The sequence below is a fragment of the Lynx canadensis genome, chromosome B3 (genome assembly GCF_007474595.2).
Source record: "Lynx canadensis isolate LIC74 chromosome B3, mLynCan4.pri.v2, whole genome shotgun sequence".
Lineage (NCBI taxonomy): Eukaryota > Metazoa > Chordata > Mammalia > Carnivora > Felidae > Lynx > Lynx canadensis.
The window spans coordinates 44172916-44197558 of NC_044308.2; the positions used below are offsets into that span (position 1 = coordinate 44172916).

A 24643-nucleotide genomic window follows, 5' to 3' on the forward strand; every position below is an offset into this window, starting at 1 on the left:
GTTTTCCAGCATGGCCCAAAGTACTAACGTTCCATGCCAGTGGAAAGCAGGCCGGGACGTGTATTTTTGGTTCACCTGCACACCTGGAGGGATATTCGTCCAGCTGAGACAGCAATTAGGAATATAGTCTCTCGAAGATGCCAGGAGGCAGACTGGCTGTGAAAGGTGGCTTCTCTCTTAAGAGGGGAGTGGGAGGTGAGGGCCCAAACCCACAAGAACCCTTAAGCCTGAGGGAGAGTGTACTCGTGAGGAAGGTCTTTGTGACCCATGCAGCCCAGGGCCTTCCCACCCTCCTGTGAGGAAACAGGAGGAAGGGAACCTTCCCTTCACTGAGGACTTTTCCCTTTGTGATCAAGTTTACTTTCGGCTGAGTTCTCATCTTACAGCAGCACTGGGAACAAAGAGGCGCCAGTGCTGAGTCATGGCCACCTTTACTCTGAGCACAGATTTTGTGATTTTCTTCAAAATGATCTTTGTCTACATGGGTGTATAGATGCCAAATCTGAGCCAAGAAGTCTGCAAAACACGGGTGCAGGAGTCCCTGGTGCCTGTCTAACCATAGGCATTAGCTTTGATTGCCTGCCTCTCAGCTCTTTTCTTTTTTTTTTGTAAAAATTTACTTTTTTCCCCTGAGGAAATCCAAATATCAGTTCTACCTAGGGACAATGGAAGGAACCAGATTTTTTTGGTGTTAGCAATGCTAAGACAGTAAATAGTGACTTCTTCACTATCAGTCAAGTTAAGGGTGGGTATGCTGGTTCCTCGTGCATCTGTTCAGATTTTAAAATTTTCTCTCCTGAGGCTAATAGAGTAGCAGGATACAAGATGGTGCTCGCACTTGACAGGTCGTCCTTCATTTACATTTTGATTTGGCTTGAATTTGGAATGGTGGCCTACTTTGTGTTTTCCTGCTGGTCCTGTAGAGTATTTCAGAAATGTAACTATGCATGGAAGGCAGACAGGGTTCTAGATTGTTGAAGTGTATGCACACTGGGATTACCAATGGATGGCACGGACATACTTTCTAAGGGACTCCTCAGAGGTGAGACCAGAGCAGAATGGAAATAGAAGAAAATTGATTTTGGGGCCAAACCTTCTTCTTAGGCGCTTAGCTAAACCACACTTTGCTTGAGTCAGAACCATTCCCTGTCGGTGCCAGTGTTGGGAGAGGCGCCGGGGTTCGCCATCCACCTTCCACCCTGTACTTGTTTTCTTTCTCCTCTCTCAGGCAGCTGCCACAGGTTATCATGAAAACGAATGTAATGAGTGCTAACGGCAAAAGTGTTCCCTGTCCTCCCTTTGCCCTTATTGTCATCGACTCAAAACCGAAAGCAGACAAGAGCCAGGCCTGTGACAGAAGCTGAGTGGAGAAGGTAGTAGACATGTTCCCAGTCTTTAACTCAGCCTGTCCTTTCTTTTTGCATCCCAGTAAATGTTCTCATGATCTGTTTTACAGAGTAAGAAACCGAGGCCAGGGAGATAACTAACATGCCCCAGATAGTACAGTTCTGAGCCCCACATAATTTCCAAAGCATATGTCACTGCCACTGATCTAGATATCTCCCTTTTTTGTCTTTGTTGTCCACTTGAATGTCCAGTTCCTGGCGGGACCCTCTGGACACCGAGTGCTCACGTTTGCTGAGTGATCCCACGGGGTGCCTCCGAGAGCAGGAATTCTGGGCCAGGCAACACTGTGGCTGATGGTGGGAAGGATACTTTTGGGCAACTGTGTGTGTGTGTGTGTGTGTGTGTGTGTGTGTGTGTGTGTGTGTATGTGTGTGTGTACGTACATGTGTGTGTGCTTCTCTGTCCCTGAAGTCACTTTCAGGAGACAGATGACTTGGCATATTAGCCCTGTTGGGAAGGGGCTGCCCTTCTCTCCCCAAGTTAGTAATGGCTATCTGGAAGAGAGAGTCTTTAGCTCTTTCTTTTGAAAAAACCTCAGTTGGGATATCTCTTCAGTGGCCATGCACTGTTAGTGGGTGGCAAATCATTGTCTACAGATTATTAAATGTGTGTACATTTGTATGTACTAAATAGTTAAGTCCAGTGCTATAGACATATAGACACAATACTGTCCCATATCCTTTTTAGGAGCTAGATGGAGGAGTGTGATATGAAGAAGTATTGAAGTGTAATTTCAAAAAGGTACCAACATGACTCATATAGCTTTGGGATGAACATATGCCAAATATTTATTTAACTCAAAGGAGATAAGACTAGTTCAAAGAGACGTTTGAAAGACTGGGTAAACGTTTATAGGCATTGAGAAAAGAGTGTAGGGATAAGGATTGCTGGGCTGGATACAAGACCTTTAATGTCCTACAGGGCACTGAAGCCCTAACCTTTGGACCATAATCTCCCAAGTTAACGTGTAACCCCATGGAGCCTGTGCCCTACAGTAGTAACTAGCAGGTTGAGTGTGAGCTTGCCATGGAGAAGCGCCTTGGAAGGCCCTGTTAGCCACACTGGGAGGACGTGCTCTCTTCCTCTGATCTTATTAAATTTTGGATAATTTTCTATAACAGGAGGCAGGATAGCCCGATGCGGTGAGCCTGGGTCTTTAATCCTGGTTTGAATTCCAACTCTGCAGGTGACTTGCTTGTGTGACCTTGGGCATGTCCTTGCCTTGCATGAGCATTTGTTTCCACATCGGTAAGATGCGCAATAACATCCACCTCTTAGGGATGTGGTGAAAAGTACGTGGTAGAATTGTGCGAAGTACTTAGGAACATGCTTGGCACATGGTAGGTATTCAGTGAGTGGCTGATATTATTATAATAAAAAAAAAATACGTCCACACCCATGGATCTGTGGCCCTCTCCTTTCTCTGTGGCCTGCCGCTGACCTTCATGTTGCAAAGGTGATTTCTTCTGAAGTTTGATACCCATATCTCCAGTAATCTAAGCTGAGGCATGGTTTTTCCCACATCTAGATAAGGAGGGAATCTGGGCAGTTTAATTTTCTAACCAATCAGCCATGCCCTGAGGGACTCCTGAGCCTTCATCAAACAAAATGAAATCCATTTTCTTTGTGCAGTCAATGTGTCTTGGCAGATGTGAGTCAGCATCCTGTTCAGAATGGCCTCTTGGTTCCTTGCCATGGACAATAAAGCCACATTTTCCATGGAATGCCAGATGTGGAGCTGACTTGGGGTTTCTACCCGCAGAGAGGAGGGAACTCCAGGAGGCTGATTTTATGGTTTTGGAGTTGGCCATTATTTTAGACAGCAAGTGTTCTTTATGTTTAAAAAAAATATGGCAGATGGTTCCAGCTTGAACTCTGCCGTCAGCGGCGCCTCCCTGTGGCATCACGTGGTGCTGCAGTTTGTGCAGCGAGCTTCAGGTGTTCTTTCTTACCTGGCTTATTTGGACAAAGGTAAGCGTTTCTTTCCCTGAAATTGTCGTTGACCCTATACCTCACAGAAGCAGTTGGTGGAAGTGACTTACAAGTCTTCTTCATAAGCAGCATGCTGACTGCTTCATGTTGACTGGCATTTCGAACAGTGACTGACCTTTCGGATGCCCCAGCTAAGGAGCAGTGGAAACATGTTTGTAGTTAGTTAGCTGATGAGATTAGCCGACCATTTTCATGAACGGCATCGGTGCTTATGAAATTTACTGTAGTGTTTCCCATCAGGAGCCAAATAAATTTGTGTCTTAGTTCCTTAGCCAATCTTGAAACTTTCAACTTCTATTAGTTTTGAAAAGAAATTTTAAAAAATCAGCCTGGAACACAGAATGTACTGTGTTCTCAGCCACATTCTGTAGGCTCCCCCGCCCACATCACTGTTTCCCATTGTGAGCCTTTGGCTTCCATTACTTTGACCTTCCACATGAAACACAAGAGGAATGGGACGGAAAAGAAACATTATTCAAGTTTGTTGTAGTTGTTTTTTCTTTATGCTATTGCCCTGCCCACACAGTTTCTATTAGAACCTGGGTCCTTCTGCCCAGCAAACACTTCCTTACATACTGGAACCTAAGAGGTCTGAAGGTGCAAATCTAGGGGGGCAGAACCTCATCTTCCAAGCATTTGCACTTACGTTAAATGTATTAAATTCAAAGCTTTCCTAGTGTACTGGCACTTGCTATGCACTGTTGACGATGATTGTCCTGACATAGGTAGCTGAGTGCTCAGTCCTCATCCTTCAGCCATGTCCTGGGCAGAAGTGGTGAGTAACCGGATGACCCTTGCAGCTTCAACCTACACTGAATTATTTTCCACAGGAATAAACTGCCTCACTAATTATGAGAGCAAGTTGAGAGGAAGCAGCAGCGTTCTGAAGATAAGATGGTTAAATCCCACTGACAGAAATGTGTATTCTGGTGTTAGGACACTGGATATGCCTTAAGTGGCTTTGACTAGGCAACTGATCCTGGACTCCATGATTTTTTTTTCCTCTTTCCAGTTCAATTTGAACCTTGCAGACAAAGGTATGGGAGAAATGGCTTACGTGGGTGAGGTTCTAGGAAGGGAGAGGGGGCTTTCACTTGCAGAAATAGCTTCTATTTCTTTGTAGTTGCTTCCATTAGCATTTGTGTAATGGATCAGATTGTTCACTTGTAAGGGGTCCCAGCATGTTGGATGCTCAGCAGGCTGTTTGCTTGATAAATCATTTCAGTAAAATACATTTAGATTCTTTCAGACTATCATAGCTGCTGCCACCTACATGAGATCCAGGTCAACCACTCAGGCTCTTTACGGGGATTTCCAATAATTGGATTGAGTTCGGATTCTGTTGGCTGGGTGCTTAGCTATTGTGAACAGAAAGGCAAAAGGTTGTTTCATTGACTAAGAGCGTGGGACTGCACTGCAGTTTGTGCAGTGAACTCGTCAGGTGTTATTTCTTACCTGGGTTATTTGGACAAAGGTAAGCATTTCTTTCCCTGAAATTGTTGTGGATCCTGTACCTCACAAAAGCAGTCGGTACAGTGACTTAAGAGTCTTCTTCGTAAGCAGATTACTAAAGATGTTTCCATTCCTCACACTTATCCGTCTCTTGGTGCTTCTCAAATAAAAAATCACCAGGGAGCTGGTAGAAATGCTCCTTCCTTGGTCTAAAGTCCTAGAGAGTCTTAATCAGTAGATCTCAGTTGTGGCCCAAGGGGCTCTGTGTTTAATAAGTGCTTCGTGTGATTCTGATTCACGTGGGCTTAGGACCACAAACATAAACTTGGCATTTGTTTCCAAGGGAGAAGAATTTTTTTTCTTTAATTTTTTTTTTTAATGTTTATTTATTTTTGAGAGAGACAGAGACAGAATGTGAGTGGGTTAGGGGCAGAGAGAGAGGGAGACACAGAATCCAAAGCAGGCTCCAGGCTCTGAGCTGTCAGCACAGAGCCCAACTCGATGCTCGAACTCACGAGCTGTGAGATCATGACCTGAGCCGAAGTCGGACGCTCAACCGACTGAGCCACCCAGGCGCCCCAAGGGAGAAGAATTTTTATGGGTCAATGTTGTTGCATGCATTCAGGTCAGCAGCCCTAAAATTGTTTTCAGGAAATACTAGAATTGAGGTTTGAGGGTATGATTGATTTTGTTGTTTTCCAGCATTTTCAGATTTGGGTAAGAAAGTTGAATGTAAAGCAAAAACACATTTGTAAACAATGGTTTCCCTAACATGAAGTTAGAGCCATAGAATATTTAAGGAGAGTGAGAGAGAGAACACAGGTGTGGGTAGGCTCGCAAGATTGTATCTGTTAGTATTTCCTGGAAGCAGAACTGGGGTCATTTTTCAAGTGCCTTACTTGTGCAGATGTAGAAACTGAGACCCAAAGAAGGCATATGTTTACACCTGTAATAGTTGGAATGTCTTTGAGCTTCAGCTTCTTCATCTACAAACTAGAAAGAGGAATACCTATCCTCACTGGGTAGTTGTGAAGAATGATAGTTTGTGTTAGGATATTTTGGAAACCGATGAGAATTATGTAGATGAAGTTTGTAATTATTATGCATATTGTGTTTCATTCTAATTAAGGTATTTAGAACCATGCTAGGGATCTTTTGATGGGAGGTCACTAGTCGATTCTAGATCAATGACTGCATGTCACTACTCTGTATGTAAAAGAACCCTTTTTATGACATTATAGTGAACTTTGAAGGTACATGTAATCAAAAGAAAGAAAACTTTACAGTAGCCGTAATCCTTTTTTTTTTTAATATATGAAATTTATTGCCAAATTGGTTTCCATACAACACCCAGTGCTCATCCCAAAAGGTGCCCTCCTCAATACCCATCACCCACCCTCCCCTCCCTCCCACCCCCATCTCAGTAGCCGTAATCCTACCACCCACAGGAGCACTATTAAAACTTTGGTATAAAGGTTTCTAGATCTTTTCTTGTAGGTACACATGCATTTTACAAAAATTGGGTTACACTGTATATATTGCTTTGCCATTTGTGTTTTCTCTCTCTCTCTCTCTCTTTTTTTTTTTTTACTTAACAGTTTATTATGGACATTTTCCACATCAATTAATATTTTATGACATCATTTTGAAGGATGGTAGTATCCCATTGTATGGACAGAAGAACACTTATGTAATAGATCTCTTATTGGACATAGGGCTTTTTTTTCCCCCTTAATTTTTTTTTTCATTTTTTTTTTTTTTTTTTTTTTTTTTTTTATTTTTGGGACAGAGAGAGAGCATGAACGGGGGAGGGACAGAGAGAGAGGGAGACACAGAATCGGAAACAGGCTCCAGGCTCCGAGCCATCAGCCCAGAGCCTGACGCGGGGCTCGAACTCACGGACCGCGAGATCGCGACCTGGCTGAAGTCGGACGCTTAACCGACTGCGCCACCCAGGCGCCCCACCCCCTTAATTTTTGATACTCTCTCTAATGCTGAAATAAGCGTTTTTAAAACTGCATCTCATTTATAGCAGTTGCGTTATTCTGTTGACATTGGTACTTTCAAAATCGGAACTAAAGTTATAGATAATGCACTTAAGATAAGTGAGCAACATACTGGTATGAACTCACTCTGAAATGAGTATATAAATACAAAAATAAATGTTACTTATTTTTATACCCAGAAAATCTAACCTAATGGCATTTTGATCTAATATGCTTGAGAGTTGAGGACTCCTTCTCTATCAGTTGGCTTATTGCCTCTGCCTCAAAGCATTATAGTTCCAACAGTTCTGTTGTTTTGGGGCTCCTCTGATTTCCTTTAGGCAAAGCTGTTTGCGGTTCGCATGTGACCTTTTGGGCTTTGCTGTTCTCTCCCTCACCCAAGAATTACCTCTCCAGTTATGGCAAAAAGACTCTTGCTTTTACTGAACAAAGTTCGGAATCAGTCAGGAGGGAGGCCTTTCACTTTCTGAATTCTTAAAATCGTGCTTTCTTAAGTTAAATGGCATTTTAGGAGTATTTCTGTTATAAAATTGGAAACTTTCAGATACAAGAAGGCATTGCTTATCTTTGTAAATACACATGTTCCAATTAAAATAGGTACTAAAATATTTTGGTGGCACTTCATAACTCCCAATTTAGATTTAATTTAGATTAAACCACTTACTCTTTTTAATAAAGTTATAAAATTGATTATTAAAATTGCTATTGAAGATTAAAAGCAGTGGAACATTTATTTTCCTTAAAAAACAATTTAGTCTTCAATAAGTATGATTGCATTAATCAATTATGCTATTAAAATACAACTGCCATATTAAATCTGACTCATTTGTCATGACAGTTTCTATAATTATAGAAATTATACCTAGCTGCTTATATAGCTGTAATCCTGCAATAAATATAAATAATTGTCTCAATTAATTCAGTTCACAGTTACTGTCTATTAAATCCCCAGTTAAATGGCAATTTGGGGACCTTCATTTAAAATCCTCCTAAATCTTTGTTGTTCCATTTGACTGCCAAAGCCCCACAAACACACCTCCCACGGTTGATTCCAGAAACCAATTTATGAATAAAGTAGTTTATTTTCAAATGCAGATATTCAAAAGGTCCATTTAGACTTGAGGTTTGAGGCTGTCAGGATAAAAATTTGGTAAACACATTGGGTGCAGGATACTGACAAAAAGAACAAACCTTGATGTCTTGGCATTATAGTTTGGAAAACAGTTTGGAAAACAGTTTGAAAAAACTGCTTGAAACCTTCAATATAAGCCCAGAAGACTAGAGCACATGGGTTATTAACTACTCACAACTTGTATCTCCGTAGGTGTGGATGAGGTCACCATTGTCAACATTTTGACCAACCGCAGCAATGAACAGAGACAGGATATTGCCTTCGCCTACCAGAGAAGGACCAAAAAGGTACAAGCAATTTCAGGGATGGAGGGCATTCCTTGTTCCATTTCATTTCCTCAGCCATTGCTTTTTCTTTTAATGGATTCTGGCTCATCCCAGCAAGAGCCAGGTTTTCCTTGGATATCCGAGGTTTTCCTCTTACATCCTTGTAAGAGTCATCACTCACACACTTCATGGCCCCCTGGAGTGCTTGGAGCTCAACCATAAAGACTATATGCCCTCCTCCAACCAGAGAGTATGGAGGGAGCACTGCTGGGAACAGAAAGTTAGGAGGGACTAGGGATTATCAACAACATGTCTCATTTCTAGAATGTTTGCTTTGTGCCAGGCATGTAGTTCTTTATATGTAGCAACTCATTTCATCTTTATGACTTCTGCTAGCTCTTGATAAGATGTTTCTAATTTAATCTGAGGACCCTAGACTTCACTTAGGATTGATCCTGGTAGGTTCTCCTCATTCTTAAAATATATATATATACTTGAATTCTTGGGCTTAGTTAGTAGTTCATTTGGTCTACTAGGCTATCTTCAGTATGCCATGTTCCCACTATTTAAAGAGCCTTTGTGAGCTTTTTCCTTGCTTGTGCTCTAGTGGTTAAGGAACAACCCAGCATTTGTTCATCCTTTATTTTGTTGCAGTGTTAGGAAATTTTATTTTTAAGGACGGGATGTTTTATTTTTAACTTCTTGCTATTAAAAGCTTTTGATTTATTCTTGGACAGTGCAGTAAGCGTGGCTTCCTGCAGCTCCTGTTTGACTTAACGGCTTTCACTCGTAGCCACAGTGGAGGTGAGCTGGAAGGCTTCTGGAAAAGACATTTCTTTTCTTGGGGTTGACATGACCACCAGGGTTCTGAGAGTTGCAGGTCAAGGCCTTCTATAGCTCCAACCCCCACCTACTCAAACAATTGGAAGAATCTGGCTTCTGTTATCTCATGTGCATTAAAATGCTTTTTTCCAACTAGACTTGCACAGTCTTTTGTAGTGAGCCATGAGGGGAGTGCTTTATTTCTCCAATTTTTTAAAAGGATCTGGGAGCTGGTAGGACTGAGTTCCAGGTGGAGCAGAAGTCTCACCTGTTTGGACACTATGCCTGTAATTGCTTCCTCATCTGTCACTTACAGAGTGGGGTGTTAGAACACACTTGGATGTGTACACATAAGTGTATATGGAAACAGAGATGCCTGGGTCTTGATTTCAAGTAGATAGATGAACAAAGCCCTCACATACTATGTTGGAAGGAACATGTTACCAGAATTATGGTAGGGTTCATTGATCACACAGGCTTTGTGTGTGGTGGGGACAGTTCACTCTCCTACTGATTCGTGATGTCTCTTAGTCTTGGGCTAAGGAAAATTGTCATTGTGTGCAGAAAGATACATAAATTACTTGAGATAATTTCCGAAGGAGATTTTGGAAGTAGAACCTTAGTGTTTTGAATGAGTTGTCTGCATAGTCAAGGAGAAAGCCCTGTATTGTAGAGTATGTTAGTGATATGAGCTGAGGCTGCCTAGGTCATGAGCTTTGAAGACCATGGGCAGAGCTAATAGAAGTGGAGAGGAGCTGGGGGAGAATCTCGGTCTTCTGTTTTGTTTTTTCATGTTCAAGCAGATGCCAGATTTCTCCATATAAGGAATGGTAATGTTTTTTTTATCAAACTTTTCTGGGGTATCTGTTACATACAAAGCTCTGTGCTAGACCTTGTGAGAAGCAGGAAGTTGAATGCCAATAGGAGTTTATAATAGAAGTGGAAGAAGTCAGTAGCTACCCAAATGCTATTTGAGTTTGAACAGACAATGGGTCGAGGAGTGTCAAGGGTAGGCTAATTTGGAATTCCCTAACCTCAAATTTCCAAATTGGCAGGTGTTGCTTTTCAAGTCCCTTTCTAGGTGCTGTGTGTTACTAGAACACCAGGAATCAGAAGAGAGTAGGTTTGGAAGGGGTGGGCCAGGTGATTGCTGAGATCCATCTCAGTTCTCACCACCTCTGAATGGTTTGCAAAGATTCTGCCAGAAGCAGACTGTACATCATCTCTTGGCACCATTATAGATGCTGTGAGGTGCTGCTGGCAAGCAGGGGAGAAAGAAAGAAGGGAGAGAACAGGGAAAAAGTGAAAAGAAAGGAAAATAATTACAGTGGGAGAGTTCAGGCATCACTCAATGCTCATGATGTGTAGGAAGTTTAATCGTCAAGGAAGCAGCTATAAAAGACACATTGAATTGGTGTATTTGTCTGCATACATTGGTGCTGACTCAGACCTCTGACTTAAAATCTACATTAATTATGACAGTGAAAACCTTAAGATATAATACAGAGCGGGAAAGTCAAGGGGGTGAGAAAGAGGGACTTCAGTCTCCCATCGGCTCTGTCAACTCGGCCCCAGTTTGGTATGGACAAATAGATGTTTTCTCAGTCCTGGATGAAGTGTTTTGCACAGGAAAACTTCATGATCCAACTTCCACCCATGGTGGGGCCTCTGGTTCCTCTGGAGACTTTTAGCAGCACCTCTAGTGCAGCTGCATAAACATCTTTTACAGGGGGCTCCCTAGTCTAACCACCTCCTTCTTAGCAAAGGTCTTGAGCTTGGAAAGTGCCTTGTATTCTATGAGTGGTTATCACTTGTGAGGGTGTTATAAAGTGTCCTCACACCCCTTGCTTTCTGAGAAATTGCATACTGCCCTGGTTTCCTTTTAATGACTGGGAGAAGATGGCTCAGCTTGGATGTGAAGGGATTTTGTCAGAGCAGTCTGGTCTTTTTGTTTCTGACATCTGGGTCCACTGAGGGGAATGCAGTTGAGGGACAGTTTGGTCTGAGATCCCAGAGTGGCTAAGGAATCACAACCTGCCTTACAAACACATCCCACTTACTTTTGTTTCATTCACCAGTTTTAAAGGGAACATTGGTTACCAACCTGTTTTTTTCCATGTTCTTGCCCGTTTTTCTGAAGGAACTTACATCAGCACTGAAGTCAGCCTTGTCCGGCCACCTGGAGACCGTGATTTTGGGCCTCTTGAAAACACCTGCTCAGTATGATGCTTCTGAGCTGAAAGCCTCCATGAAGGTAAACATGTGTGAGATGTAATCTCTGTCAAATCTGCCATTAATATTTGTAAATTACAGCTTTCTAAGTATAATTAGGTGATTTTTAGTTTTGTTGAATTCTCATTTGGAACCATTTTTTTTTAATGAACTGGAGCTATAAGTCTCAGGATTTGTACCAAAAATATTTCAATTACTTTTTTTAAGACTGTAAAGAAATTTCATGATGCTGAGAAGTCAGTTACCAGCTGCTACTGCTCGGCACCTGGGCAATTGGAATTACCATTTGGAAAAAGTACTTCCTTGATTGCACTTCCTTCTTAAAAAAAGATTTGTTGTGATATTGAGGCAAAAGTAAAACTCATAGCTTTTGTTAAGTGAAGCTTGCAAATTCTGCCTATGCGGTCTTGAGTGTTTCTTCTTCTGACCTTCTCCTGTGAGTCCCACTGTTTGATTCAAACTCAGGAAAAAATCAGAACATCATAGTGTATATAAAGGGTGGTTTCAGATTGTGAATGGTACCTGTGTTTTGTTCAAAGTATTGTAGCACAGATTATCTCTTGTTTGCTTTTTGCTTTTGCAAAGTTAATTTAGAATTTTCAGTTACATTAGATAGTAAAAATTCCAGGTTAGAAACTCCCTGAATTTTGTGCATACCTAAAACATCCAGTATTATATAAATGTGATAGATGCATAAACATAAAGGCATTTTACAGCAAAATATAACCCCTTTTATATGTGGTGTGTGCCTGTAACACTTTGAATAATCTGATACTGCCCTCTGCTGATAAAACTGGGTAAAGCCTCCAGAGTACAGGGGAATACTATAGCTCTCATTTTTTATTCTAAGTCCGAGTGCGTTTTCTATGATGCCTGTTCCTGAATTATGAAGGACCAAGCTGTAAGCCTGTCACCAGAGCTGATGTCACGGTTCATGTCATCTCTCTCCCCAGAGAACACCTCGAGAGTGAGGCGGCTTCTCACACCGGGCACTTCCATTGCCCAGGACTTGATAGCTCAGGGCTGCTGAAAGATTTGTTAGGAAATCTCTTTCTTCCTTCAGTTCTCCAGCCTAGTCCAACCTGTACTCAGTTTATTTGAGCTGACTTGCTCTGAGTTTCCTAAGTAGGCTATATTGCAGAGAAGGTAGAATTACAAATGATAAAATGTCAACAACATTTAATGACCCTGCTTGATAAAAAGAGCACTCCTGAAAACCAAATCGTGGGTTTATTGGAGTCATGGAAGTCAGCCTGTCCTAGGTTTCTTCTGACCATCATCACTTCAGATCAGTTTATCTTATTTTCATCAAAAATCTATTTAGTTGTAATTCGTACAATCTTACTAGTATCGATGACTAGGTATTGGTGACTTGAAATAGACCTGTTCGAGCTGTCAGTCACCATTGTAATCTCTGTAATTGGGCCCAATGAAAGGTGCTTTGACGACTAAATCTTTGACCTGGTGCCAGCTCTTCCATTAGCTATTACAGTTGAGTACCCTTCTGAAATCCATAAAGCTCGAAGTGACATTAACTGAACTATGCTTAAAAAAAAATCTGTTTTGACTTCTGGCAATACCAGTGGCAATATTAGCCATATGTTACGGTAGAAGTTGCCCTTGTGATAGGAATTGTAGACAATCTGTGGAAAGCTTGGGCCAAGTTTTGGAAATTGCCAAGGTCACCTTTGAATGGAGATAAAAACACTTTTAGAATTCTCAGATATTAACACTGGCGTATCAGCGAGGGAAGAAAACATCTTATGTTGATATACCTGTTTTATATTTCAACAGTGTCAGGATATGGCATTTCTTCCAATACATGAATTATTTCTAGTCTGTATTTTTATCATCTCGAGATTGAAAGCCTACCCCCTAAAATATTTGAAGACACTCAGTAGTCATTCTATAACATTTGTGTAGAATGTTGCGTAGACCTTTTGCTAAGATGGAAAGAAAGTTTGGCTTTGCTAGAACCTCTACACGTCATGATTAAAAACTCAGAAGAAGAGGCATTTGCTCGTAGATTAGATTATGAATAAAATTCAAAATTAACCATTAACCTGAGGTTTAGCTTATATTATATGAACCACTTTTCAGGGGCATATAAACTCTAATAAGTTTAATTAATAGCTGACACACTTTTCATGTGGATAAGTAAGTTTCGTATTGTATTAACACCTTATAATTGATTTACATTTTAAACAGTTGTAATTCTACTTAGTTCAAAGTGATATTTCCATATTCGGAAAGACAAGTATTAGAGAATCCTGATTATTAAATCTTGACTTTGATCATGAAGCCAGCTTTGAAATACATGTTTCATTGAGTCCTTTCAAGCTATCTGGCACGTTCAAAAGTGTATATATTAAATTTGAATACATCACCCATCAAATTCTTATTCCTTAATAAAGTGTTGGTGTCTAGGTTTATTTGGCACTTCATTATTTCCTTTTGCTTCCCTAAAATGCCTGAAGAGTGCATAGTAATCAAGCGAAAGTGGAAGTACAAGAATGAAATTTTTAACATTAACCCAATTTTACATTTCAAAGAAGTGAAGCTAAAAATTTTATCTTATCTGTACCTTTCCCTGGTAAAAGACTTACTCCCTTCCAGTGGTGCTGGCTGCAGAGGACAACAAACTCTCTCTCTTCCTTTATTTTAAATTACTGAGCAGAATTGTTTAATAAAGAAAAATTTCCCATCTATTAAAATAATTTGAAAAATAAAGAAAAATAGGAAGAAGAAAAAGTTAATCATTTTGTAAACCCATCACCAAAAGGCAACCCCTTTTAACATTTTGGTGTATTCCATTACTGTCTCTTCCCATTCGATATACATACATATATATGTATTTTTAACATTCGCACATAGAAAATAGACATAGAAAATAACATTATGTTGTGCTGAGGAATATAGTACAGATCCCCTAGGTAGGAATGTAGAAAGGAGCATGCTAACTGACCCAATCCATGTTTGCGATTTACCTGATTGAGATCAGAGACGTAGGCTAATGGCCTGGAGAACTTCCCCTGCTGATGTCTGTGCTGCCTGGTTCACAGGGGCTGGGGACTGATGAGGACTCCCTCATTGAGATCATCTGCTCAAGGACCAACCAAGAGCTTCAGGAAATTAACAGAGTCTACAAGGAAAGTGAGTAGCTCCCGCTCTGTGATGCAGCTTGTCAGCCCAATTTCTGTAACCCCGTCATGGCTACCTGGGCTAGTGCTGGGGATAGGATGCCCAGATTACGTATGCAGAAATGCCATCTGGACCGTCCAGGGGTTTGCCCTTGTCCAGGTCCCTCTTTTTTACCTTCTTGTGGCCTGGGTTTTGGTTATTACATTCTGCTAGAACTTCTATAAAAGGATAGGCAGGAGGGAAAGGCGAGAAAACAATTTTTTTTCCTTAAGGGTCTGGTGAGGGAAGTAGAAAGCAGTGTACGTGGACTTAATGTATTGGGTGCTTTCCAGTCTCTGCTTAAGAAGTTCCCAACTCTGGATTGTGGATAATTATTGCAAGAGGCATGTGGATCTGTGTGCACCAAGCACTACAGGAGGCTGTGGCTAGAATAAATGATGCAGCTTACATGTGTATCTGTTACTAGGTTTCAATGTAGAAGCTATTTGAATAATAAAATACAGATTCATTTAAGAGTAATATTTAATTCCTACAAGTTTTTGCCATTGTGCAGTTTCTCATTCAGTGGATAACAAAGCACAGGTGTGTGTGTGTGTGTGTGTGTGTGTGTGTGTGTGTGTGTGTAGCCCTCCAATTTTTTTCCTTTTCAAAGTGATTATTCCTAGTCAAGGAGTTTGGGAACCAGTATTTTAGCTAGAAAAGAGGTCACTGATCAAAGGTGAGCTTGAGAATGCCTGATTGGATCCAGCCCTGCCTATCTCCTGTCACTGATAATAACATTTAGCTCTGATTTTATGAGTCTAAAAATCATCTTAGACCATCTGCCCTCATTTGGGTGGATATATCCATGCTGCCACAACTGTTTCTGCTTCTCAGAGGCTTAATGGGGCAGGGGGCAGTTGGGGTGGGTGGCTGGCTGGCTGCACAGGCAGGAAGCATAAAACCAGACGTGTTGTTTTCAAAGTGTACAAGACTGATCTGGAGAAAGACATCATTTCTGACACATCCGGTGACTTCCGCAAGCTGATGGTTGCCCTTGCAAAGGTTGGTTTCCGGTTTATTTCTTTGTCCTTGTTTCCTCCCAAGGCAAGTCACATACTGCATTTTATACCTGGGAGCGAATTAAGTCAATCCTCTGTGCCTGCATCAGAAATGCCAGCTTCATTTCTGACAGTGGGTTTGCACTGTCACTGCAGAGATGTCATTTTTGTATAATAGGATTTCTTATCCTGAGAAACTGCATGGTCAAGTGGACTTTGGGGCCAGAGGAGGAATAGGCAGCTCTCAAGTCCTGGCCTGGATTATGTGGCAGCCCTTGCCACATGACTTGGGGAAGGTCACTTTGCTCTATCTATAGCCACATAGGACCCGATGGGAAGTGACCCTCTTGTTTTTTCTTTCGTTCTCTCTGCTCTCACGTCTTACGAGAGGATTTGCCCAGGTAGTCCTTTGCCTGGAGAGGGGGTCTTTGTTAATGTTAACGCAGACATGTGGATGAAAGGCATTTCCCTCTGAGTCCTGACCAGTGTGCAATTTGAAGCCTCTGTGCCGGGGGAGGGAAGAGAAATGATTTTCTCCAGGAACCTTAATGACAGATGATTGTTTGGCATGCTGCATCCTGCCCACTCACATCTCCATTACTGTAACAACTCCATACAGCCCTCCCTGGCGACTCCTCGCCCTGTGTACCACCAACCACCCATCTGTTGAAGGCTGCCTTCACTATTTCACTCCCTTGATCACACGCATTTCTGCTACATCAAATCCGGATTCTCCGCTGCCTTTAAAAGTTCCCTATATCCAGGGGCGCCTGGGTGGCTCAGTCGGTTAAGGGTTAGACCTCAGTTCAGGTCGTGATCTCACAGTTTGTGAGTTTGAGCCCCGCATCGGGTTCCCTGCTGTCAGCACAGAGCCCGCTTCCGATCCTCTGTCTCCACTGTCTCTCTGCCCCATCCCTGCTTGCACTCACTCTCTTTCAAATATAAACATTAAAAACAGTAAATAAAAAGGTCTCTATATCCTGCCCTTCCCTAATTTAATCCTCCTAGGATTCCTCCCTGCCTCCCTTCCCCTGTAGCTGCGTGGCACCTCACTGACCTGTGGCCGCGCTCAGCCTCTTCCTGTGCTGTTCCTCCCACGGGGAGTGCCTTTCTCCCCATCCCCTTTACTAGCCTCATTTGACACATCCTTCAGTGTTCACCTCAACCCTACCCCATTGTCCACAGACTTTGCTGACTATGCTGTCAGATTTCTCCCTTCTTTTGCATTTCATGTCTTCTTAAGCCATGGATTACTGTGTTGTTTTATCTTTGTTCCACGCTATTTTTCCATCAGGATTGTAAGCTCACTGAGGGAGGGAACTAAATATCGGTAGCTTTTTTTTTTTTTTTTTGGAGGTAGAGGGAATTCTGTAAAGTGCCTATCCCAGGAGAGGAGGGGGAGGTTGATGATGGTGAGGCCCACCCCTCCCCCCACTTCACTACCTCAGTTGTACCAATCCTTAGTCTTGTCTAGACTTCAAAATGAAGAAAAAAAATTTTTTAATATTTGTTTGTTTGTCTATTTTTGAGAAAGAGAGAGCACAAGCGGGTGAGGGGCAGAGAGAGAGAGAGGGAGACACAGAATACAAAGCAGGCTCCAGGCTCTGAGCTGTCAGCACAGATCCTGATGTGGGGCTTGAAACCACGAACTGTGAGATCATGACCTGAGCCACCCAGGCATCCCAAGTGAAGAAAAAACTTTAAGTGTGTGTTTGCTCAGTAAATTAAATAACGGCTTACAAGAGTTGGGGAGAAGATACCATTTTCAACTTTAAAATATACAAAGAAACCTATTTGATGTTCTTAATTTTGTTTTCTTCCGTAGGGTAGAAGAGCAGAGGATGGCTCCGTCATTGATTATGAACTGATTGACCAGGATGCTCGGGTAAGCGAGCTTCTCGGTTTGAGTTTCTGTTTTCCAGCAAATCTCTAGATAGTCTATTTAGTAATTATCGATCCTGTGTAACAGTTTACCTTCAAACCTAGTGGTAGCCCTAAGTTACATCTCTCAGTTTCTTTGGGACAGGAATTGGGGAGGGGCTCAGCTGGGTGGTTCTGGCTCAGGACTTCTCATGAGGGTGGGGCCAAAATGTGGGCCAGGGCTGCATCATCTGAGGGCCTGACAGCATCAGGAGGCTCTCCTTTCAAGGTCACCCATCTATAGGACTGTTGAAAGGAGGCCTTACTATTGCTCCACATGGGCCTCTCTAAGGGCTTGCTCGAGTATCCTCACAACCTGGCAGCTGGTTATCCCCAGAGTGAGTGATCCAAGAGAGAAAGCAAGGAGGAAGCCAAATGTTTATTATCACCTAATGTCAGGAGTCACACAGTGTCACTTCTGTCATACCCTTCGTTAGAAGTGGGTCACTATGTGTAGCCTATAGTTAGTGCAAAGGGAAGTAGGCACCACTTTTGGAAGGGAGGAAAGTCAAATTTGTGGGCTTCATTTTCACTCTCTGGGAACAGTAGTTATCATAAGATATTCCCTCTTGATGCTGGTATGAATTATAGGATCAATACCTGAGTCACATATGCTTGTTTAGGCTTTGCTTGTATGAAAGTACCAGATTCTGCAGAGTGTGCTAAGGCTGTGTGCACTGGTGTGCACTTGCTACGTAAACAACATAGCAGAGTGGAAGAAAATGGTGGAGGCACAGCCAGGGATAGGAAGGCTTATTGTCCTTTGTGGTGAGGGAGAAGGGGAGGGTGGCAGAGACCCTTGTCTGGTTGAATAGCACTTTCGATGGTTCCAGTCACGAATCACCGAAAACTGTTTGTTAAGCTGGTTCAGATCACTGTGAACTGCATGCCTTTTCCAGAGGGTCAATAGCTAATCTCAAAGCATTTTATAAGAGCTGCAGAGAAAATTAATTCATTTTAGTTTTAAAATTCAGTGTGTTTCTCACAGCACTTTTAGCAGGAGGTAGAGAAGGTTTTTTACATGAAGTGACAGAAGTTAGGTTTTACAACCCCCAGATGGTGGGTGGTCATTTAATGAGTATCTTAACCTTGAATGAATATTTCTCCTTCCCTCCTTGCCATTCTTATCATGATTTGTAGCCCCTAAATTTTCCAGAAACTAAAAATGAGACTTTCTGAGTCTCTAAGAAGCATGGGTATAGGTACCTGATCTGTAACTGTCTTCAGCAGACAACCATTAGCTTATTTGCCATCCAAAGTACCAAAGGAATGAGGGCTGGATGTACTAATGAACATTTGCTTGTCCTTCTGGGTAGGAATAGAAGCTCTTGGTTCTCCCTTTGGCATCCAAGGACATCGATGTGTACGGCACCCACCTCACAAATAATCTAGTCTCATACTTTGTGCCTAGTGAAGACTTGATTAAGACTTTTGACCCTTTAAAAAGAAAAACTTTTGACTTAAATACTACATTGCTGCCTGTGTCTTCAGTGCAGCTGTCCTTTCTCAATTGGCATTTTCAGTGTATAGGTTTTTGGGGTTTTTTTGCATGACAGTTTTTATGACCTTACTCTGGACCACATAGTCAACTTGCCTGGTTGGTTGTGCTTGTAGGACCTCTATGATGCTGGAGTGAAGAGGAAAGGAACAGACGTGCCCAAGTGGATCAGCATCATGACCGAGCGGAGTGTGTGTCACCTCCAGAAAGGTGGGTGCTGTGCTGAGGAGGTCCTAGAGCCTCGGGATGGTCCTCTCAGCCAGGCCTGCTGGTTATGTGTGTTGGGGTGTGGGTCTGCCAGAACAAAGTTCACTCTCTACTTTGTACCCCATAATCTCACTCATTTTTCCATCACCAAGTCCATTGGCCCTTCCCTTCCATTTTGGATCCTTCTTTCTCCTATTTGCATGTTTGGTGCTGTATCTTGCTGCCCCTTCTTGTCTAGGATCATTTTATCATGCTGTATTTGTTGAAGTAAATGGACTTTCCTGGGCACTATGTACTGTTACTCGTTGCTTCCAAATAGAAGGCTCCACTCAGAGCTGAAGATGGTCAAAAAATGTGGTCTGGCCGTGCCATTCAGGACAGTGCCATTCAGTACAGCTGTCCCAGGTCAACCGGTGCAGGGTCAGCTCTGGTCCATCACGGCAACCCCTAACCCTCTAAGATGCTGTGATCATCCTCATTTGTTTGTTTATTTTTATCATGGTGCGTAACCATGTGAGTGATCATTGACAGCTTTGATCAGCCGCTCTGTTCTAGTAATTATTTTTTGTTTTTCCTTAGTGTTTGACAGGTACAAGAGCTACAGCCCTTATGACATGCTGGAGAGCATCAAGAAGGAGGTCAAAGGAGACCTGGAAAATGCTTTCCTGAACCTGGGTGAGCATGTGGCTCTCCCCTCCCATCCATAGTGGACATCAGCTTTCAGTAAACTGCCATAGCAGAAGTAACAAGTGGCCATCCTGTTAATTCAAGTGTGTTTGGGAGGTGTGGCTCCTTTAGATGACTTGGGTAGTTGTATAATCTTCACTGAATAAATTTAAGGTATGAAACTGAGGGACGCTTACGTTGGTAGAGCGAGGAGTTGCCCAGGAAGAATACAATAACAACAAAAGGGGCCCTGTTGGGGAAACTCACATATCCTTTAGCCCTCAAGATTCCCTGGTTTAAAATCACCATGGAGCCGAGTTTCAGAGGAGCCCAGGTTTTCCCTTAGTGTTTCCCATTTTGCAGCCTGTTCCTGTTACATTAGGTCATCTTATTTGCGGCCCGGGGTCAGGGCCTCACTCCTCCCTGGTGAGGAGAGGAGTAGCTGACCCCTTTTCTTCACTCCACAGTCCAGTGCATTCAGAACAAGCCCCTGTATTTTGCTGACCGACTGTACGACTCCATGAAGGTAAGGGCAGCCAGCTGAGGGGTCCATGTTTCCACAATGGGCTTTTCTTCTTTTGTGCCCCGAACTATAAGTCTCCTTGACTAGTGGCTGGTGAAAGGGACACTGCTGTCTGGGTGCAGGAATGTACTAGTCAGCTGTGGTTGTATCGGACAGGTGAGAAAACCACAAGTCAGTCGTCTTTGTCTCTCTCTCCTACCTTCTTGAACGTGTGTTTGTGCGCAGGTAGAAAATAAAGTACCAGATGGTAATCGTGTCTGACTCCTGCTCAGACTTCTCAGTGATGGTCTTCCAGTACCCCAGAGCAAAGACGGGCAAGGAAGGGAGAGATTATTAAGCAACCCACTGTGCAGGAGACATTGTGCTACTTACTTCATCTTAAATCATTACCAAAAAGCCCATTTGGCCTGTGACATATTGTTTACAGATCAGGAGACTGAAGCTCAGAAAGCTTTAACTAGCCTGAAATAACGTAGCTAGATTTGAACTTAGGTCTGTCCGCCTCTAAAGGCGGCCCCACGACTGTCTCTTCCCACAATCCCATCCCATTTTCTGCGCCTCAGATGTCCCTTGTGCTTTCCACCTTCCTGGCCCTCCCGCTCCTTCCTGCATCATCCCTTGCCCACACCACCTCTCCCATCTCTCCTAGGGTTTTGGTCAAATAGGACATGTTCCTCAGTGCCTCTGGTCTGAGACTCTCAAAGTAAATTCTGTGGTCTTTATTGTTTACACCATTCACAGTGGCACAGAGCCACGGTGAAAGTGTGGTGGCCTGTGTTCTCTAAGCCCTGAGAGCCAGGAGCTGTTTGTTACATATGTAAACTCTCACACTTACTAAACTGAACCATGCAGTAGTTAATGCTCTGTACACGTTTACTGAATGCACAAAGTGGGGGTTTGTGCTGATGTCATCCTGGAGTGTTTGAAATTCCAAGATGCTCATTTTTCTTTTTTTTTAAAATTTTTTTTTCAACGTTTATTTATTTTTGGGACAGAGAGAGAGACAGAGCATGAACGGGGGAGGGGCAGAGAGAGAGGGAGACACAGAATCGGAAACAGGCTCCAGGCTCTGAGCCATCAGCCCAGAGCCTGACGCGGGGCTCGAACTCACGGACTGCGAGATCGTGACCTGGCTGAAGTCGGACGCTTAACCGACTGCGCCACCCAGGCGCCCCTGATGCTCATTTTTCTTAAAGGAGTAGTTTCATCATTACCTTTGAACTTTCTTAAAGGGCAGCCTCAAGAACCCAGATGAGTTCCATGTGCAAGAAAACTTACTGGATTAATGTTGTCAGTGAATTGTAACTTGGAACATGTACTTGACTTTCAGGGCAAGGGGACTCGCGACAAAGTCCTGATTAGAATCATGGTCTCTCGCAGTGAAGTGGACATGTTGAAAATTAGGTCTGAATTCAAGAGGAAGTACGGCAAGTCCCTGTACTACTGCATCCAGGTAAGCCCCGTGGTGACGTGTTGGCCCTTGCTGGCCATCTAGAAGGCCCTGGAGCCCCAGGCTGGTGGCCTGTCAGAATAATGACAGAGTGGTGGTTTTCTAATTCACTGGGGAAGAGATGCTAGTCCTCAGGTATCAGCGGTTTATTTAGAAAGTGCCATTAACGATTTGTCCTAGAATCTTATAGAGACAGGCAAATATTTTACACTTCCCACATCTGCTGTTCTACAGTGATAATTGGTGTTCATGACAATGATCCTGCAAGACTTGCTGACATCCTCCTGAAGAGCCCGAGATCAATTAAATTTTGAATTTTATGCAGTTGACCCTTAAACAGCACAGGTTTGAACTGCACTGGTTGAAAATCAATAGATTTTTTTCAATAAATACAGTGCAGTACTGTAAATGTATTTTCCTTCTGATTTTCTTAATATTTCCATTTCTAAAGCTTACTTTATTGTAAGAATACGGTATATCATACATATGACATACAAAATGTGTGTTAATGTTTATGTTGCAGGTATGGCTTCTGGTCAACAGTAGGCTATTATTAGTAGTTAAGTTTTGGGGGGAGTCAAAAGTTATATGCGGATTTCTGTCAGCACGGGGCAGGGGCGAGAGTTGGTGCCCCTAACTTTGGCCTTGTTAAAGGGTCAACTGTTTCCATTGTTTGAAAATCCTCTATGATATGCCTGGCAACATTTGGTTACACAGAACTTCCGTCTCCCATCAATTCAGTCTCTCTATTTTGGAGAGACGGAGCATTTGCATGCAAGGAGTGGCTGCACACGCATCAGCCCCCTGGCGTGTCCTTCAGACAGGCATTGCAGCCCCCCTTTCCAGAAGACCCTGCAAATTTCAAAGGCATGTCCGTGGTTACAAAGGATGAATTTTGAGGTGGGTTTGGTACACCCAGGTTTGTTAGGGCACGCGTTTATAGTTTAGGGACCAATGAGCCCATTAGTAATCATTTCCTCACTTCACTAGCTTATTCCCACGTGACCTTAAGAATCCTGGAAACAGCACGGTGAGGCAGGAAAGTACCTCTCTTCTCTGGAAGCACGCAGGCCAGAGAGAAAAGTGGTGGTGCATACAGGACCTCACTGCAGTAAGAGCAGGCTGGGTTCTGTGGGTCTGGTTCCTTGCTGTGTTAATCCACTACTACCTCACATTCTTTCTGCCCTCGCAGTAATCATGTCACTTGACGCCCCCCCCCCCCTCAGTTTCAGACCCCCTGAGGGTCTGCTGATGATGGTTTGGGTCTTTGTGCCTGGACAGGTCCCTCAGAGTCTTGTCTTTGTTGCTGCTCAGGGAGGCTCTCTATGCGTTGAGCCTGCTTGTATGTTGTTGCAGACCTTGGGTCTTTTTGCTGATACTGAATTTCTTTTTTCTCCTCGGCCATTTATAGCAAGACACGAAGGGCGACTACCAGAAAGCGCTGCTGTACCTGTGTGGTGGGGATGACTGAGCCCATGACAGCATGAGCGCCAGGAGCGGTGTTCCTTTGTTTTCAGCTAACAGTTCTAGAAAATAGCTTGTGACTAACAGCCCCCTTATGCTCATCCCTGCGAGGATGACGTTAGCATTGCCCCTTCCCCATCTTTATTTCAGTTGCCTAAGCATTGCCTGCCTCTCATGTCTAGTCTCTTTAGCCAAAGAAATGAACATTCCAAGGAGTTGGAAGTGAAGCCTATGATGTGAAACACTTTGCCTCTTGTGTACTGTGTCATAAACAGATGAATAAACTGAATTTTTACTTTATAAACAAGTACTCTGTGGACCTTGCTTTCAACTTAATTGTTTAGCAATCAAACACGTGTAAAAACAAATAATATAAGAAATAAAAATCAGACATGCATCAGGGCTGTATCGCTCAGCTGGTAAAGCTGTCCGCTAGAGGAATAAAGCTCTGGGACTCAGCTGTTTGATATGGTGGCCAGTATCCAGATGTGGTGATTTACATTTAAACTTATGTAAATGAAACACAATTAAAAATTCACTTCCTCAGTCACACTATCCACATTTCAAATGCTTGGTATCCACATGTGGTTAGCAGCCCATGTATTGGACAGCACAGGCAGAGAACATTTCCATTATAAGGGAAAATTCTGGGCAGCTCTTCATGCCCAGGGGATAATAGTAACTACGGGAAAAAACTTCCATCTGCTCATATTCCTGCAGGTAAATTACATGAAAACAAATGATCAGTGATGGCCTCAAACTGGGAAGACGAGTGGGGTGGCATGGTGGGCTCTATTTAGCAAATATTGTAAATACATCTAAAGCCATTCGGACGTACAGAAATAAATAACGTTCTGTCTCAACCTCAAGGACTCACCTGTCAGTGAGTCAGGCTACGATATTCTTGGAAGGAGATGTAACAGAAGTGGACTGAGAGCACAGAGAAGAAAGTGATTGCTTTGTGGAGGATTGGGAAAGATGACCCAGAGGAGAAGGAAGCATTTGAGCTCTGCCTGAAAATCCAAGGTGAAGTTTTAACGCAGGGAGAAAGCTCTCCACCAGATTCTTTTGGTTCTGCTAATGGCGAATAGGTGATTCGCACTAAAGGTACTATAGGCACAAAGACTTAGGGCAGAAAGAATTCTGTCTCCCCTACCTCCCGGCAGCCAGGGGTCATTCCTGGCACCACCTGGTTTCAGGTCTGCCCCCCTTTCATGGAAAGACTGCAGTAAACATGATGTGTGTCATTGTGTCTCATAATGTCAAGATGCTGTCCATGGGCTGCTAGCCCAGGACACTGTGGACAGCTTGCTCACCCAGGAACTTCCCCTAAGCTGGGAATAGGGCTGGAGGCAGAGGGACTTGATGGCTATCCCCAAACCTTACGCTGTATTTATTCCTCCTTCTTAGAGGATTCTGTGTCAC

At 43.0% G+C, this 24643-nt stretch overlaps 1 protein-coding gene across 3 annotated transcripts in view; it reads left to right on the forward strand.

The window, feature by feature from the left end:
• ANXA2 (annexin A2) overlaps nucleotides 1-23525 on the forward strand; it is a 43680-nt gene extending 20155 nt beyond the window's left edge. For all 3 annotated transcript variants that reach the window (XM_030318050.1, XM_030318051.1, XM_032593629.1), the window contains exons 4-13: nucleotides 8182-8276; nucleotides 11218-11331; nucleotides 14372-14462; nucleotides 15415-15494; nucleotides 17316-17375; nucleotides 19025-19118; nucleotides 19695-19790; nucleotides 20249-20307; nucleotides 21635-21757; nucleotides 23166-23525. In XM_030318050.1, the coding sequence (XP_030173910.1) occupies nucleotides 8182-8276; nucleotides 11218-11331; nucleotides 14372-14462; nucleotides 15415-15494; nucleotides 17316-17375; nucleotides 19025-19118; nucleotides 19695-19790; nucleotides 20249-20307; nucleotides 21635-21757; nucleotides 23166-23225 (872 nt within the window). In that variant the 3' untranslated portion in view covers nucleotides 23226-23525. The remainder of the gene's footprint in view (nucleotides 1-8181; nucleotides 8277-11217; nucleotides 11332-14371; nucleotides 14463-15414; nucleotides 15495-17315; nucleotides 17376-19024; nucleotides 19119-19694; nucleotides 19791-20248; nucleotides 20308-21634; nucleotides 21758-23165) is intronic.
• The last annotated feature ends 1118 nt before the right edge of the window (nucleotides 23526-24643 follow it).